Here is a 16,279-nt window from a genome sequence, read left to right on the forward strand (position 1 = left end):
TTAAAAACTGTTGAAATATATAAACGCTACACCGTAATAATGGTTGAGTTCTGATTACATGAAAATCTGACTGAAACTGTCTGACAAAATGGCCGTCCCCTGTACGTAAATAGTGCAAAAGTATGTAATACCAAGGTTGTGGGCCCTTAGAAGTCACAATTTTCTTTTGATTATGATGAAACTTGCAATGCATGTTTATAACCCAAAAATCTCAGTTCCTTTCGATATTCACGCATATCGAATCGTAACTTCCTGAATTATGGCCCCTGATTGTACGAAAAAATCACGTTTTTAGCTTGTGGTCCCTCTAGAGGTCACAATTATTATCCGATTTAAAAAAAAAAATTCGATTATATCACCGTTGCACCCTAATTTTGGTTGAGTTCTTGAAAATCGGACCAAACCATTAAGTCGTGTTTGCAGTGTCGAAGACTGGATGATACTGAAATCAATACTTGAGAGTCATATATATTTTAATACTTGCATGAGAGTCCTGTATATTTTAATACCTGAGAGTCACATAATTATATTTTAATATACTATTCAAAAAAAGTAGGGGATATTTGATTTTGGGGGCATAATACTAAAATATGCAAGTGACTACGAAAAAAGTCACTATAGAACCTAACGGAAGAAACATTTCCAGTTAAATGTGACGCCCAAACGCACCAATAGCTACCGCATGGAATGCAGGTGATGCTTGGGATCATCATGGGGGTCCAACCCAAGATTTGCACGACTCTGACTTTGAATGTTACAGTCATTGTGGCATTGAATTCCAGGGTGGAAACGTCAGTTTAATTGTTTTAGTGACCAGAAAACAAATTTTGATATGCGTCGGCTTACCCAAAATGAAAGGTTACGTGCCCTTGGCATGCTACAGATCGGCACAACACAGGCGGTTGTGGCGCGGACGATGAATGTTTCTCAGTCTGTCATAAGCAGGCTATGGTCCAGATACCGTGATACACAATCTGTACAGGACAGACCACGCTCAGGTCGACCAAGGGCGACAACTCAAGCCCAGGATCGATTTATCCGTACCTTGGCCTTGAGAAATCGTGTCATCACAGCAAATCAGATCACCGCTCGTCTTCAAACAGACACTGGTGTGAGAGTGAGTGGCCAGACGATTCGGAATCGACTGCATAGGGGTCACCTTCGCGCCCGACGTCCTCGCGTGATCCCTTGTTTGAGAGATCATCACATTCAGGCAAGACGTCGTTGGTGTAGGGATCGTCAACACTGGGATAATCGACGCTGGAGCAATGTAATGTTTTTAGATGAGTCAAGGTTCACTGTTGATTTTTTGGACAGACGTAGGAGGGTGTGGCGTCGTCGAAACGAGCGCTTCCAAGACGTTAACGTCATCAGACATGATCGATTTGGGGGTGGTTCTGTTATGGTGTGGGGAGGCATCACTGTTACTGGAAGAACGGCTTTACATGTTGTTGCAGGGCGTGTTACAGGCCAGTACTACCGGAACAACATCTTGGCAGTCCATGTTGTGCCGTTCGCACGACGTCATGGCCGCCGTTTCATCTTCCAGGATGACAACGCAAGATGTCACAGGGCCAGGATCGTTACAGGTTACCTCCAACAACAGAACATCACCACATTACCTTGGCCAGCACTGAGTCCCGACCTCTCCCCCATCGAGCATGTCTGGGACATGCTTGGACAGAGGTTACGTCAACGTCAACAACGTCCTGCCAATGTCCAAGAACTTGCTGCTGCGTTGCAACAGGAATGGGACAATCTGGACCAAAATGACCTTAGGAGTATGCCACGTCGGATCAATGCTTGTTTGGCAAACAGAGGAGGATTTAACCGTTACTGACTTGGTTGTGATGCTGTGGTAACTTTGCTGTTTGACCCCGGGTATCATTTTACCCTTATAATGGTCAGTCTGTGCCTTACTTAGTCTAACGATCATTTGGAATAAATCGATGAATGTGAACTTCATTTCATTTTGTCATTTGTTTCTTCATCAGTTTCATTAGGTGACTTTAATAACACTTAAAAATCAAATATCCCCTACTTTTTTTGAATAGTATAGATTTCTAACACTGCTTATATTTGTGTTACTTGGTTCACTTATAATATCAACAATCGACATAGGCTCCATTGTCACCCAAACATCTCGCCACCTGTTATGGTCTGTATTTATTTTACAGACAAATAAGTTCTGATTAGTTTGATTTAAATAGGAATTTAGAAAACTAAAGAATGATAGAGTACCTTCATGTCGAATTTTAGCTAATATAGACCTATTTTCAAACCAATACAAATGTATAAAGATGGTGGCGGTAAATCGATAGAAACTAATTAAAACTCCAAATAGTCATAAATTACGTCTGGATTGATCAATTTGTAGTTACTGGTTCAACATAATCGACTCTATATCTAACATGTGCCATTAAAATGTAAATAATGGTATTACGTGTATAATATGATATAAATGATTTTTTAAACCGGTATAGAAAATAATAACATTATCTGTGAAGTTCTGACATGTACACGTAATACATTTATACCCCTAGGACATCCACGTCCCGAAAACATCTTATCCTCGGGCATTCAACAGAATTACCATAGATTGCATTGCAGTTTGTGAAACAGTTACATAAATGTTTTTACTTGTCGAATATTCAGCCAAGAACAAACTTTATAAATTTGTTTCTTAAAAAAGCTCATTGCTTACATTGCAAACTGTACCAAAATACACGTGTTAACAAAATTTGGAAGTTAAAAGAAAACTGTCTAGTTTGTAAAACTGCAAAATGGCGACTTAATATGAACTTGATGGAATATTGAGTTTTACACCAGTACACGGGTCAAACAATTATGAAACTTTGCCCCCCCCCCCCAACCGGTATTGTATGTACAATATTTCTACGTGATCTACGCATATCTTGAATACATTATTTCACAATATTAGTACCGAAGCATTCAAAACTCCGCCAATTGCAATGATTAAAAATACACCTAGCGCTGACACTTACGCAATGTTTAATCAAAACCCCTTATAAAAAAAACCCTGTGATAATACTGATTTCACGAATTGGTTACTGTCAAATTTATAAACAGTGGAAATTTAGACTAAGTACAAAGCATCATCAATGGCAAAAACATTATTGTAACTGCAGTGTCAAAATCTTAGATACACGTATACATCTTTAATATATCTATAAGAAAAGTATACAAAGTTTCAAGGCAATCCATCAAAACTGTAAGACTTGATTTCACAAATTCTATTACCATATAAATGGCAAAGAATAAATGAAACAGCTCCAAAATCGGTGGTGCAGCCATGCAAAGTTTCAAGACAATCCACAAAAAATCTGTTATACGTTCAATACATCATAAAATGCAAAATGATTATGAATCAGTAGAAACTGGGCTATGTACGTCATGTTTAACAACTATACACGACAATCCACGAAAAACTGGATGCTTCGTTATCCCATTTACAAACAGTCCCCCCCCCCCCCATGTGTGACGCCCATGTCTGCAGTGTTTGATAGGTTAACCATTATACTCTCCTGCTTAGTCTGGAATCCTAGTTCGGTGTGTCTGGAAATGATTTGCCACTGTTGGTGTTGTATGTTAACGGTCGTTCGCAAAGCGTTATCATCAATAATGTATAATCTGCTTCCTCGTCCTTGGCTTCAGGGGTCCCCCAAGGATCCCTTCTGGGAATTTATACCAAACCCCTCGGTCACATGGTCAGAAAACATGGATTATCATTTTATGCTGACGACACTCAGCTGTTGTTTTTTTTTTTACACAAAACAAAACTACGGACAAGACACAATACGCAGAAATCACAAACAAACGTACATATTAAATGAATGGATCTGTGGGCTAGCCGTAAGCGTCCACTGTGTTGTACAGTCTCGGGCCTGTAGTGATACAGAATTCACGCAAATTTGAAAATAAACAATCAAGAATACAACCCAGAGAAAAACACGGTGTAATACCAGCACGAGTCTTGATCTGCTATATGCCACATAAAATATGAATGTAAGCATATTGAAGTAACCATATTGGTGAAATGTATTAAAAAAAACCCATGTAGTCTATGTTAAGTGAGAAACATTTTAATTATTCAATAGAATTGAGGTATATTGACTGTAAAGTTAGGGCAATGTTCCATTTACCACGCTCAGCATTGTACTATGGGGGGGGGGGGGATTTGCCCGGGTAGCAGCACTATGATCCCTGCTCTTTGTCGAATTCCAACTGCCAAGGGATCTTTTACGTGCACGCCAATGTATACACGGGACCTCGGTTTTTCGTCCCATCCGAACGACTAGACAGCAGGTCAGGTCATCCGTCCTGCACCACTGACAAATGGAAACCATGGTATCCAGATCTCAGTGGAATAGTGACCTGTATGACCCCATTTTTTTGAAAGCTTAAGATCAATTATCCGTTTCAATTTATAACTGTATCCTATTTTTAACAACCAGACTTTTTCAGTGTCAATTTATATTTACTTTTAACGTTTGTGACCTGTTCACTTATGCATTCGTCTTCATATTTTTTACTATTTGATCCTCGTAAAGAGAGGGGTGGGGTGGGGTTTAACGTCCACTCGCTTGCGTGTAGGGGTCTTTAGCAGTGGGGGGGGGGGCAACCGGAGGAAACCCACAGGGATGAACAAGCGAACCTATACGCCTTGTCACGTACAACCGGGGGAATCGAAACCACGTACGCTAGTTCATAGGTGACTCAATGGCAGACATTATCATACAGCGCGCACGTGCTAACCATTGGGTCACCCAATACCCCCCTCCCCCTCACCGATCGTCGTCCAAAAATTTATATACATATATATATATATATTTTTAATTGTACACCCACGTACCATGTCGAAGAAAGCAGATGTAGGCCTGCATGTATTTAGTATATATATTAATTAATTTTTATATTACTTGGCTGCAATACTATGATTAAAATATGTATGTATTGGGTGTACAAAATACATATTATGATAAAAGAGAGTTTGGTATAAATTTGGTTTATGAAAATACCGTTATAGTTAGCAAATAGATAATGTAGAAAATTAAATTTCTGTCCACAATTAATTTACGGCTGTGGCTGGATAGACATTAATGTTCTACATTTAATGGGGGCCGACATTTTAGATGGTCATGTGACAGGGATAACTGTATTGAGCAATTGTGTCATCCCAATTGCCGGGACATTGACGTGGCATGTGCAACGAGATATTCTTTTCATTGACCGCCATTTTGACTTGTTATTTGTTACAGGTATGTGTTCCATTCGTTTATTTAGACAGAAGACAATTTTTGTATAACACGAATTTTATGTTGTTAGCCTTCTGGGGTATTTTTGGGCTATTATAAGCGTTTTAGGTGTGGGTAACGGACGAGAAGACGGTAAACTATCCATATTCTATTCAGTTATTTCTTATAATAAATCTGCTTCCGCTTTGTGGAACAGTGGACCACATTCAGAAATTTGCCCAATCGATTACTCAGACTGATTTTTGTAAGCCTATTTCAAGGGTGGGGCTTCGATTTATATCATTTCATATCGTCCATTATATTTTGTACATTGTGTAAGTTTTATTCTTTTAATTTTAGGTGTTTTTCTCTCATTTTTCTGATCTGACTCAGTCAGTTAGGCTACTGTGTCAGTGATCATATTCGTCGTAGTTATTTGAGTTGACAAGGCCTAGCCTAGTACTAGTAATAGTATATAATACATGCGTCACATCTTGAACAGAAAATCTTTTAAAACGAATTCACCATCTACTTGTGTAATAACTAATAGTGTTTTTTTTTCATGAAAAAGACCCTAGAACTTCTTGTTTTCAGATCATAAAAAGATTAATTTCATTGATTTTAAGGGGTGGGATTGTTAGAGTAAACCAGTGACTTGTCTTAAAAAAAGGAAATTACAGGACTAATGTGTTTATTTATATATTTGTTAGAGAAATTGGAAACAATTCTTCATACTCTAATTTAGACCTAACGGTAAAATCTAGTTCAAGACTGCAATCTTGAATCCCATTGAAGTGAAAAATATTTTGTAAAACTCCCCCCCCCCCCCCACCCCAGTTTTTATTAGTGTTGAAACTCTGGGCATATTTTGGTATTTGGCTATCTGTCTGCACTATCCGAACATATTCAGACTTTGTGTGTAATTTAAAACTTAGTTTTGATGTTTTAAGCGCATGCAAATTCGTCTATTGTACATGTGCTAATAAACCATTAGAGATGATTTGAATTATCAGACATCCTTTTGGCAATGCAATCCACTGTTGTACGTGGCAAGGAGTAGGGTCGCCTGTCCAACCTCGTGGGTTTTCTGCGGGTCCTCTGGTTTTCTCCCACTGCTAAAGACCCCTACGCGAATTATGTAAATAATATTAAACAATATGTTAGTCTTGAAATGACCTAGTTTGTGTCGAGTGGACGTTAAACTCCATTTCTCTCTCTCTCTCTTTTGGCAATGCTAATGTTTTTAATAGCCTATATTGTCATTGTCACTAATAAGCTTAATGCAGGACGTATCAAACGATCACGCCATCGTCTTTTCTAAAACTTTATTTTATCTGAACTAATTTATTTGAAATGATCAATCCTTTTTTGGCTTTTATGTTTCGTTTTACCAACATCGAATACTGACATTGGAAAAATGGGTCGGCTTAAAAAAATCAAACTGTCGAGAGTAAAACTTTACCACAAAAGGTTTTATATAAAAAGCTGTAATAAATGGCACCATATAAAGGAAACAAACATAAACTGTTTAAACAACAAGTTTTAATTGATTACTGTCTAAAACTATCTACAGCTTTTTATTTTGTAAAATCTCGTGTAAGAGTATTAGATGGTCGACAGTGTTGGGATCCAGATTTAATCTTTAAGTGGTAACTATATTTCCCTCAGGAAAAAACGCGCGCTCTGATAGTACCAAGGTGGCTGGAACACTAAGATAAGATTTGGCCAGTCATGGCTGTCATAATTTAGCAGACGAAGTAAACAAAGACGTGTTGACTTTGCGTGAACGCGCAGAATAGCTACAGCCCTAATCATCGGCAATGTGCATGACTGGGAGCTCGCCATGCCCCATGGCATTCGTCTAATATTTAAAAGTAATAAAACAGTTGTGTAGGATAGAAAGTTTCAAGCCTTATTTGCAGGAAATTATTGCTCATTTACAACGACAAGAGGTGTCGTTTCAAAATAACACAAACAGTTATGCAGGCCTTCACGTAAAAGGAGCGCGATCGCTCTCGCTCGCCTGGATGCGCCTGGATGTCAGTCGAGGTGCGCTTTTTATAGCTCTCCTCAATGTCTAATTTGACTCCCCTCAAAGAAAATAACCAGGAAAAATATACTGGTAACGAAAAATACTGTCAATATCATATCGACAATCAACTTGCTTGTCGGCTACAATAACAGCATACCTTAGTGAGAATCCGCCATCCGTTTCATAATCCGAGTAATTAGCACATTTAACGGCAATTTTGATAATTCGGCAAAAAAACCCAACAAGCCTGCTGGTTATTCATAACAGGTCCACTAAGTTTCCTGTGTAATAATAAACCACATGGCGAAGGAAGACATCTCGCTCTGCATGGATTGTTAATCTCATGCTTCGCGCCCCATCTTCGACTCTCGATCCGTACGAATTCTAGGTAGATTTGAAAATAATAATTGGATAATGCATTTTATGGTTTCACTGACCCGTTGTTAGTTAAATTTAAATATTCATTGAATAATCCCTGATAGAACACCGGATATCCCGAGAAACAAATATTAATAACTAATATATTTTTCCACCAAGATTTTCAATGCTTTCAGATTCCCGATAACACGTGACATGCATTGGTTGGAATTAGGTCAGTAAACCAGCATTGCAAGATTTATTTTTAAATAGTGTTATAGTTTTATTCAATTTTATTTTTTACACATGCTGACAGGGATTTATTCTTAAAAATATTGCCGTTTTTATTTAAGGCCATGGCATCGTCGTACGCTATTTTATTTTATATTTAAAGCAATTTCAATCATGGGAGTCACGTGATCATTGTGTGGCTTGTCTTTCATCCACGAATGAAAAAAATATTGTAAGTTACGTGATAGACAAAAACATTAATTTGTGTTTTAAATATGAAGAAATGTCATGCTGTCGCATCAGCTTATTTTCGCCGTAGCAGATAAATCCTAATTTCGATCGACTGATGATAAACGAAGACAGTAGTCTATTCAGGAATATTACTGACTTGAACTTGTTGAAGTCAGATATTAAAGTTAACGGGAGCTTCGAATTACCCTGTTTCTTACCGGGACCTCATTTGACCCAATTCTGGCCGGTTGGTTTCGAAATGGATTAAAATCTCTGGACTTTATCACAAATGCTAACAAAGCTCTCCTCAAGAGATTCAGGAGAGCTTTCTCAGGAGAGCGATTTCCTCTTTTTCCAATTTCAGGAGAGCTTTTTTTGACTCCCCAGGAATTTATTCACGTGAAGGCCTGGTTATGCAAAAAAGCATCGGATAGCGTCGAATAGTTACGGTATTTGAATATCTGCGAGATTATATCCGTGAATGGTAGATATTCGGATACAAGTTTCAACAGGTGCCTTAAATGTCCGTTTAGGCTGACCTTAAAAATATCTTTGTTTCGCCAAACCCGACCCACAATCGAGGAGAAGGGTCGGTAGGTCGGGTTTTTTTTTTCAGATTTTTTTTTAAAGAGCTAATTTGACAGCTTGATAATTTTCTGGGGGGGAAACATTCGTCTTTTTTTATTGTCAAACAAATCAATGAGTATGACATCGGGATTTTTCGTGATGCACGACTCCGAGACTCGCACACGATTTGCCACGAATTCTAAGTGTGAAACCCCTTCAACACGTTTTTAACGATCGTGCGGGTTGTGCCTTCATTTTTCTCGAAAATGGATATTGAAAATATCTTCGTCATGTTTAAAACGACGCCCCACAGACATAGAGGCAGAATCATTTCGTGGGAATGGACGTGCTTTCGTCTGCAACCATTTTGTTGAGAAGCGACACTTATGACGCTTTCGTCTTGATCAACCAGTTTCAATGATGAATCAAACCATAGCCATAGTAAAGGGAAATAACTCTCGTGATATATTTCAGGTTGACACACAAAATAAAATAAAAAGATCGCGGAAAAGTGCAATAAAATAATTTAAGTCGGGGGTGGTTTTAGTTAGTCGGTCGCGTTAGGCGAAACAAAGATATTTTTAAGGTCAGCCTTATTGTAAAATGTAAAGAGTTTGGATTAAATAAATTATGTTTTTTTTTCTTAAATCGCAATACCGTACTACAGCTCGAACGGCAACTTTTATTGTTCAATTATTGAAGTGTGTATCTTTGTGTGGTTATCTAACTAGCTTCTAAAATCCAAACCGGGGCTTTTCCATTTTGTCTCTTTAAATGTGATCGCGACACCTTTGTGAAAAATATAGATAATAACCAAGATTGATAACAGAGTGGATTATATAAATCCTACAGGTTTCTCACAGGTTTTACTACATTATTAAGTAACAAAACATTAGCAACAAAAATGATTTTCGTGAAAATGGATTTGAAGTGTTTTGCTGATATCCAAACATCGATAGGCTAATATTTATTTGGTTTGACAGTCCCACATATCAACACCATGTAAAATGATTAAAATCGAGAAATTTCCATTTATTTCAACAGATATATAAAGTTGTATAGACATAATCATGAAAACCATATTGGTCCAACCAAACATTATTTAAATTGACCACCCGAACCTAACATTAATTTGTATTGATTGCATGTTGTCATCTATATGCCGCTTTGTGGACTTCTGTCATAATAATATATTTGATTATATTTGTTGTTATCCTGTTTATATAATATAAATTTTATAACACTTCTGTCATGTTGCTTTTTCAAAAAATAAATTCTATTGCTTTTTGTTGACCCTTTAAAATTCTCAAAAAACGCCTGAAGCATTGGAACAAGATGAAATCCGCGGGGCCTCATGCCCTTTTCTTTTTCCCTCTCTAGATGTCAACCATTAAAAGAAACATCAATATCAAACATGCTCGGAAAGAGTCAAAACTTCTAACTATACTATAAGGAAAAATTGTAGATACTTGGAGGAAGCGGGTGTGAATGTACCCATACGAATTGTATAATAAATGGTAATATATCAATGTCTGTGTTGGAAATTGATTTATCAGTTTTTATTGCCTTTACTTACATTGCTAATAATATATAAAACATAAATAATTGTAGAGTTTTAGTTCATTTCTATTACGTCTCGAAAGATCCAGATTTCTAACGGATCCGTGGCAATCAGTTTTAAAGGATAAGATGATCAAGACCCAGTTTGGAAGTTAGGCAAATCATATGGTATCGTACATCATCTTGCTCTCTTTCCAGCTACGACAGGTTCTGTTTCATTACTTTATCGAGATCGCTATGGAACATTATGCAGATAATAAAATTAGCAAATGATTGTACATGTACTGTACAATTTATTGTACTGGGGCTGGGGGGCATGCATTTACACTACAGTCTACTATGATATTTTCCATGTACATGTACATGTATGTTGTACTCTGATGTCCCCGCACTTGAAAGTAGCAGTCAATGTCATTGATCGGTGACTTTCAGCAAAAGTAACCTTATTGGTTTGATTATATTTAATGGTATCATTTTTCTAGCTTTTACATTTTATATTATTCATAATATTTTTTTTTTGTCTTTTAAGATTGGATCCATATAAAGAATAAAGATGGGGAATGTATTTGCAGCCCTCTTTAGCAAGATTTTGGGAAAGAAAGAGATGAGAATATTAATGGTGGGTCTAGATGCTGCAGGAAAAACAACTATTTTATATAAACTTAAATTGGGAGAAATAGTAACAACTATTCCAACTATAGGTAAATAGGTTCTTTCCCTTGAACAAAATGACATCCCTGTGCTATTTTTTTTTTTTTAGCATAGAACGATTAAAAAGTCCAATTGCCCCCTAAGAGAATATTTAAATCAAATTCTAGCCTCTGATACATTTTAAACAATTATCCAAGAATTCCATCCACCAATCTATTCATGCTTCATATTCCCCGATGCCGACTCAACCTAACATAAAATTGAAGATTTTCGCACAGAATATTATGCTACGGTAGATCTACCAGATCTAACAATGTAACATTAAAAAAAAAAACGACCCCCCCCCCCCCCAAAAAAAAACCCTACCCTATTTTTAATCCGTTACTCGATAACCTTGATTCTAATTGAGTAAGAGTGATTAAATATGGTGTATACATGTAGTTTCATTACATCAATACCTTGACTAAGTGCGATGAAAGTGATATTTTATATTTTTGTTTTATTGTAGGATTTAATGTAGAAACTGTAGAATATAAGAACATTAGTTTTACTGTATGGGATGTCGGAGGACAAGACAAAATCCGACCTTTATGGAGACATTATTTCCAGAATACACAAGGTATGAATATATAGAGAATCTCCTACGAGTCTTTTTTGATATCAAAAAAGATGAGTAGGAGATTTTATTTATCACCCAATCCTTTCTTACATGCACAAATAAATATAATTCTTTACTGTAGATTTCTCTTTTACTGAACCTGATTACATTACGGCGTAGTGATACATAATTTTTTGACAGCAATTCTGTTATTCAACCATTGCAAAATCCTTTATATATATATATATTGACCCAGTGTTTCTATCAAGGTCAATTGAATAACAATAGTTCATTTTAAGAAATGAGTTGTTCTTTGAAAATAAATAAAAGTAGTCCCTTTTCAACTGACCAATCAAATTCATGTAAAGGAGATATCGCATTAGATTATGAAATATATGACACAAGTGATATCTACTGTAGAATGTATTATTGGGTGATAAACATGTATTAGAATCTAATGTGTATGAATGTAAGTGACAGTGTTTGTGACCGGTGCCTAATGTCAAGGTTTTTTCTAGTTGAGACTGTAGTAGGTACAACAAAAATACATTGTCAGATGCTGTTGCTTAATTGAGGAAGCGGTCAATATTTTAAATCAAATTTCATTCCATTTTTAATTTTCAGGTTTAATATTTGTGGTAGATAGTAATGATAGAGAGAGAGTAGGAGAAGCTAAAGATGAATTACTTAGAATGTTAAGTGAGGATGAATTGAGGGACGCAGTATTGTTAATTTTTGCAAATAAACAGGTTAGTAGTAAGAGCATTGAGATGAAATCTTTCGGTCTAGCCAAAACAAAAATACCTTTATTGACGATTACCCCAACCAACTCTTTTTATACACCCACATTGAAATGTGGTCGTATATTGTCGTCGCCCCCGTATATTGTCGTTTTTTTGGGTTTTTTTAGGCCAAATCGAGGACCCTAAATTTTTTCCCTCATTTACCATGTCCTATATATAACTGTAATAACGATATTATTTAATCTTATGTATTAAGCACTAATTTCTTTCACATTCCTTTAATAACAAATCTGTTTAAAAATTTGTAAAAATTGTTTAAAATCACCAAAAATCATCTAATTTTTACTTCCGTCCAGTTTAAAGCTGACCGTTCAATTTTGATGAGTTTCCAATTTACAAGTGTTAATTTCTCGATCACTGTTAAAAAAATAAACAACCCAATTGATCATTGATGTATAATGATTTTTGGTGATTTTTAAAGATTTTTACAAATTTTTAAACAGATTTGTTATTAAAGGAATGTGAAAGAAATTAATGTTTAATACATAAGATTAAAGATACATTATGGGAGATTTGATAACGAGTTCGCAGTTCTCACTGCAATATTTAAAACTAGATAATGTAAAGGCAATTTGCTGAAAATTTCATTCAAATTGATCCACTATGAACCGAGAACTAAGCAGTTGAAATTTCGGCTAGCCTTGATCATCATTACTAAAGTCAGTACAATAAACAGCATAGTCTTGATTATCCATTTAATAGTTAAATCGTGAAGGAAATGTATGCAGTAAATCGGCTCACAATCCACTAAAGATCGCAGGCTAGTGATGCCATCTAGAATTGATTATGGTGTGGATAGGTTAATTAATGTCTAATTAATAATTTAGATAACATTTCAGGCCTAAAGAAAGACCTGCAATAGACAGATTTAGCTCTTGCATAATGTATGTTTAAATAATACCCAGGTTACATATATATATATCAGTCTTTCGGTATTATAAATGCCAAATGGACATTATTTTACATAACCTTATTTAGTAATTAAGCTAAAAATGATAAAAAATAAACACTTTACAGTATTTAAGATGACATCTCAAATGCTATATACTGCAAGTATCGGTGTAGTTTATAAAAAGAGTATTTTATTATAGTTCACATAGTTCTATCCGATCTTAACCCACAAAGTCTCAGAGTATATTATCTGATTGTATTTTTCTTATGATTTTAGGATTTGCCTAATGCAATGAATGCAGCCGAAATAACTGATAAACTGGGCTTACATCAATTAAGAAATCGTACTTGGTATATACAGTCAACATGTGCTACTAGTGGCGATGGATTATATGAAGGACTTGATTGGCTCTCTAATCAATTAAAAAAGAAATAAAGTCACTCCATTTATAGACAATTATTATCAATTGTTAAAAATTCTCAAAACAAATCCATCTACTAGGGTTGACTAAGTAAAATAAGAAAAAAACATGTTTGCTTATTTGGGGACATTTTACCGATTTATGTGTCATACAGCTTAAAAGACTATCCCAGTCAGCTTTTGTGGCATTTGAATTGACGTTAAATCGGCAAAACTATGTCATGAACATGAAAAACATTTCCTCAAGTCCTACATGTTGTTATGACTAAGAATATATGTATATTATAGACGTTCCCAAATCGCAAAACAAAAAGAAAGAAAATTGTACATTCTGATATAAAATTATTAATTGTATAAATATGAATATTTGTGTTGTTGACATGTTTATTTCACATTAATCTGTTCTAGAAAAGAATTTTTTGTATATCAATTGAACTTATATAGTTACTGGCACGGCATCTTGTCTAATGTTTTTAAAGTTTATTTATATCATTCGGATTGAATGATGTTGAGGTAGGGGGCATCACTATGGGGAAGGATTGGGGGTGGGGGGAGTCGGAGACTGTGATGGAAACGAAAGTGTCATCCATGTTTTATAAGTTGAATGTCTAAGATCATTATTTTATCAAATGACTAGAATGTTGTTACAATAATACAAGTGTCTATAAACTACATTAATTATACTATAAGCTTTTGTTGTGAACGTTTCTCAACTCTTTCTATACAGTGTTAGAAATAGGTATATTCGGTAATATTGTGACAATGTGCGAGTGATTTGGTAAAATTGTAATTTTGTGTGTGAAATGAAATGCTGGGTGTATATATTATTTTCCTCTCTTTTGTTGTAGCTTTGTAATTTCTCAATGTTCAAATTTCCTCTGTATAATTTCTTATATTGAAGCAAGCAAAAAAAAGGCCGTCTTGAGTCGTGAATGGCACATGGATGCATATTTATGTATGTAAGCTTTATAGTCGTTACTGTTTATCATTTCAATTCTGTGAAAACAATACATTTTATCATCCTTCATTTAAAAACAAATATACAGAACTATTATATTGTGATATTTTGGGGAGTTAAATAGAACGTTGATGAAAGACGACAAACTTTGCATCATATACTTTTTTTTACGTACACAAATTTTAGTAATTTATGTGTGTAAAGACCAGTACATAAAGGTTTATTGAATGGCTGTTTTAAAGGGAAAAAAAAATCTGTAATTTAATTTGAGCTGTTGTGTATATTATTATTTGGCAGTATTTGTAAGGTAATATAATTTCTGTGTTTAGCAAAATGAATCATATTTAAATAAAACTTCTAATTATTTCTAATAATCTGTGAGTACTATTACGGTGTACATGGATTATTATATATTTAACGGAAAGAGAGAATGGTGTCTGCACGGAACAAAGTAATAAATTAAGTAGGTTAACTCCCATATATGGTCATTTTATGTAATAAAGGAAATAAATTAAAAGCTACTAGAGTTCAAAGTTGTGTATTACATAGGTTATTTGATTCAATAATCTAGAATTGAATCCCAGTCATCAATAGCCGCTATGGAGCAGAAAAGTCGACCGTGAAACCCCAGTTAATTTTGTCACTTTGGGTTGCATTAATTTCAATACACATGTGTCGCAACCTTTGGATCAAGTGCAGCAAGTTGCATATATCAAAGCCACCAGTAATTAATTTTGAGAGTCATGCTGGCTTGCAGTGTGGGAAAGCAAGTAACTATTTTTCCCCCTTGTTGGAAGGCATGGCAGGGACAGACTAGTCGTTTGGATGGTACAGAAAACTGAGACACTGTATGGCGTAGGATGTTAAATTCCATTTCTACTCTCTAAACAATCCTATCTTGCAAAAATCTGTATCAAATTTAGTCTGATAAAAGAGCACCATGAAAATAGATTCCAGATTTTAAGTATTTTATTTTCAGTTAAAATATTAAGGCATGATATGTGCTGATGACTTGATGCCTGGTGTATATATGGTTATTAGGCTAGATCAACACAGCGATATGTTTAGATATATAACTACAGGACGTTTAATCTTTAATAAGGCAATATGAATGACGGCAGAATATAGAGAAAAAGATCTCCAAAATGTTAAAATATTACATAAATATAGATCTAACATTATAAATACATGTGCAGATTAAAATTTTTAAGATGATTGATTATGTAGCACACCTGTCTTGCAAACAGTATTCATTTGTCAGAAAACAAAAATGGTCCCATATTATTCAACTATAACCTTGGCTGAAACAATTCACATGTTAAAATTACACATTATTGCCTTAATATAAAATAAAATCCATATTGTTCTAAGAAAATGTACAGTTATGGAGAATGAGTAAAGTTTAAAAGAATAGAGAAGCAGAAGAAGGATGAATTGTTAGAAGAGTTTTGTTAGAAACAGGAATTAATATCAGTTTTACTAAAACTGGAATGACAGGAATCTGGTAGCAAGAAGCATTCTTCTTTCCATTGTTTAAAGTTTAAATAATGGTGTTATAAACAATAACCAGAATTATTCAAAAGATTGCCTATTGAAATATGTTTTAAAAATATGTGGACAAGGTGATATACTACATGGAACGTTATTATAAAATTGGAATATATATATTTAATTCTACACTATACACCATTTTACTACAACAATTACTTTATAAAACTTAATAA

General features: G+C 35.0%; 1 protein-coding gene across 1 annotated transcript; it reads left to right on the forward strand.

Annotated features, from left to right (window-relative positions):
* The first annotated feature begins 5,187 nt into the window (after positions 1-5,187).
* On the forward strand, positions 5,188-15,076 carry LOC126832313 (ADP-ribosylation factor 1). Its single transcript, XM_050563061.2, has 5 exons — positions 5,188-5,279; positions 10,763-10,934; positions 11,393-11,503; positions 12,107-12,231; positions 13,454-15,076. Exons 2-5 carry the CDS (start codon positions 10,787-10,789, stop codon positions 13,610-13,612), a joined length of 543 nt encoding a protein of 180 aa, XP_050419018.1. The 5' UTR covers positions 5,188-5,279; positions 10,763-10,786; the 3' UTR covers positions 13,613-15,076.
* The last annotated feature ends 1,203 nt before the right edge of the window (positions 15,077-16,279 follow it).

The sequence above is a fragment of the Patella vulgata genome, chromosome 9 (assembly GCF_932274485.2).
Source record: "Patella vulgata chromosome 9, xgPatVulg1.2, whole genome shotgun sequence".
NCBI lineage: Eukaryota > Metazoa > Mollusca > Gastropoda > Patellidae > Patella > Patella vulgata.

Coding starts and splice junctions, on each gene's coding strand:
- LOC126832313 (XM_050563061.2), top strand. CDS start 10,787: ATGGGGAATGTATTTGCAGCCCTCTTTAGCAAGATTTTGGGAAAGAAA. Junction 10,935..11,392: donor AACAACTATTCCAACTATAG/GTAAATAGGTTC, acceptor GTTTTATTGTAG/GATTTAATGTAGAAACTGTA. Junction 12,232..13,453: donor TAATTTTTGCAAATAAACAG/GTTAGTAGTAAG, acceptor TTATGATTTTAG/GATTTGCCTAATGCAATGAA.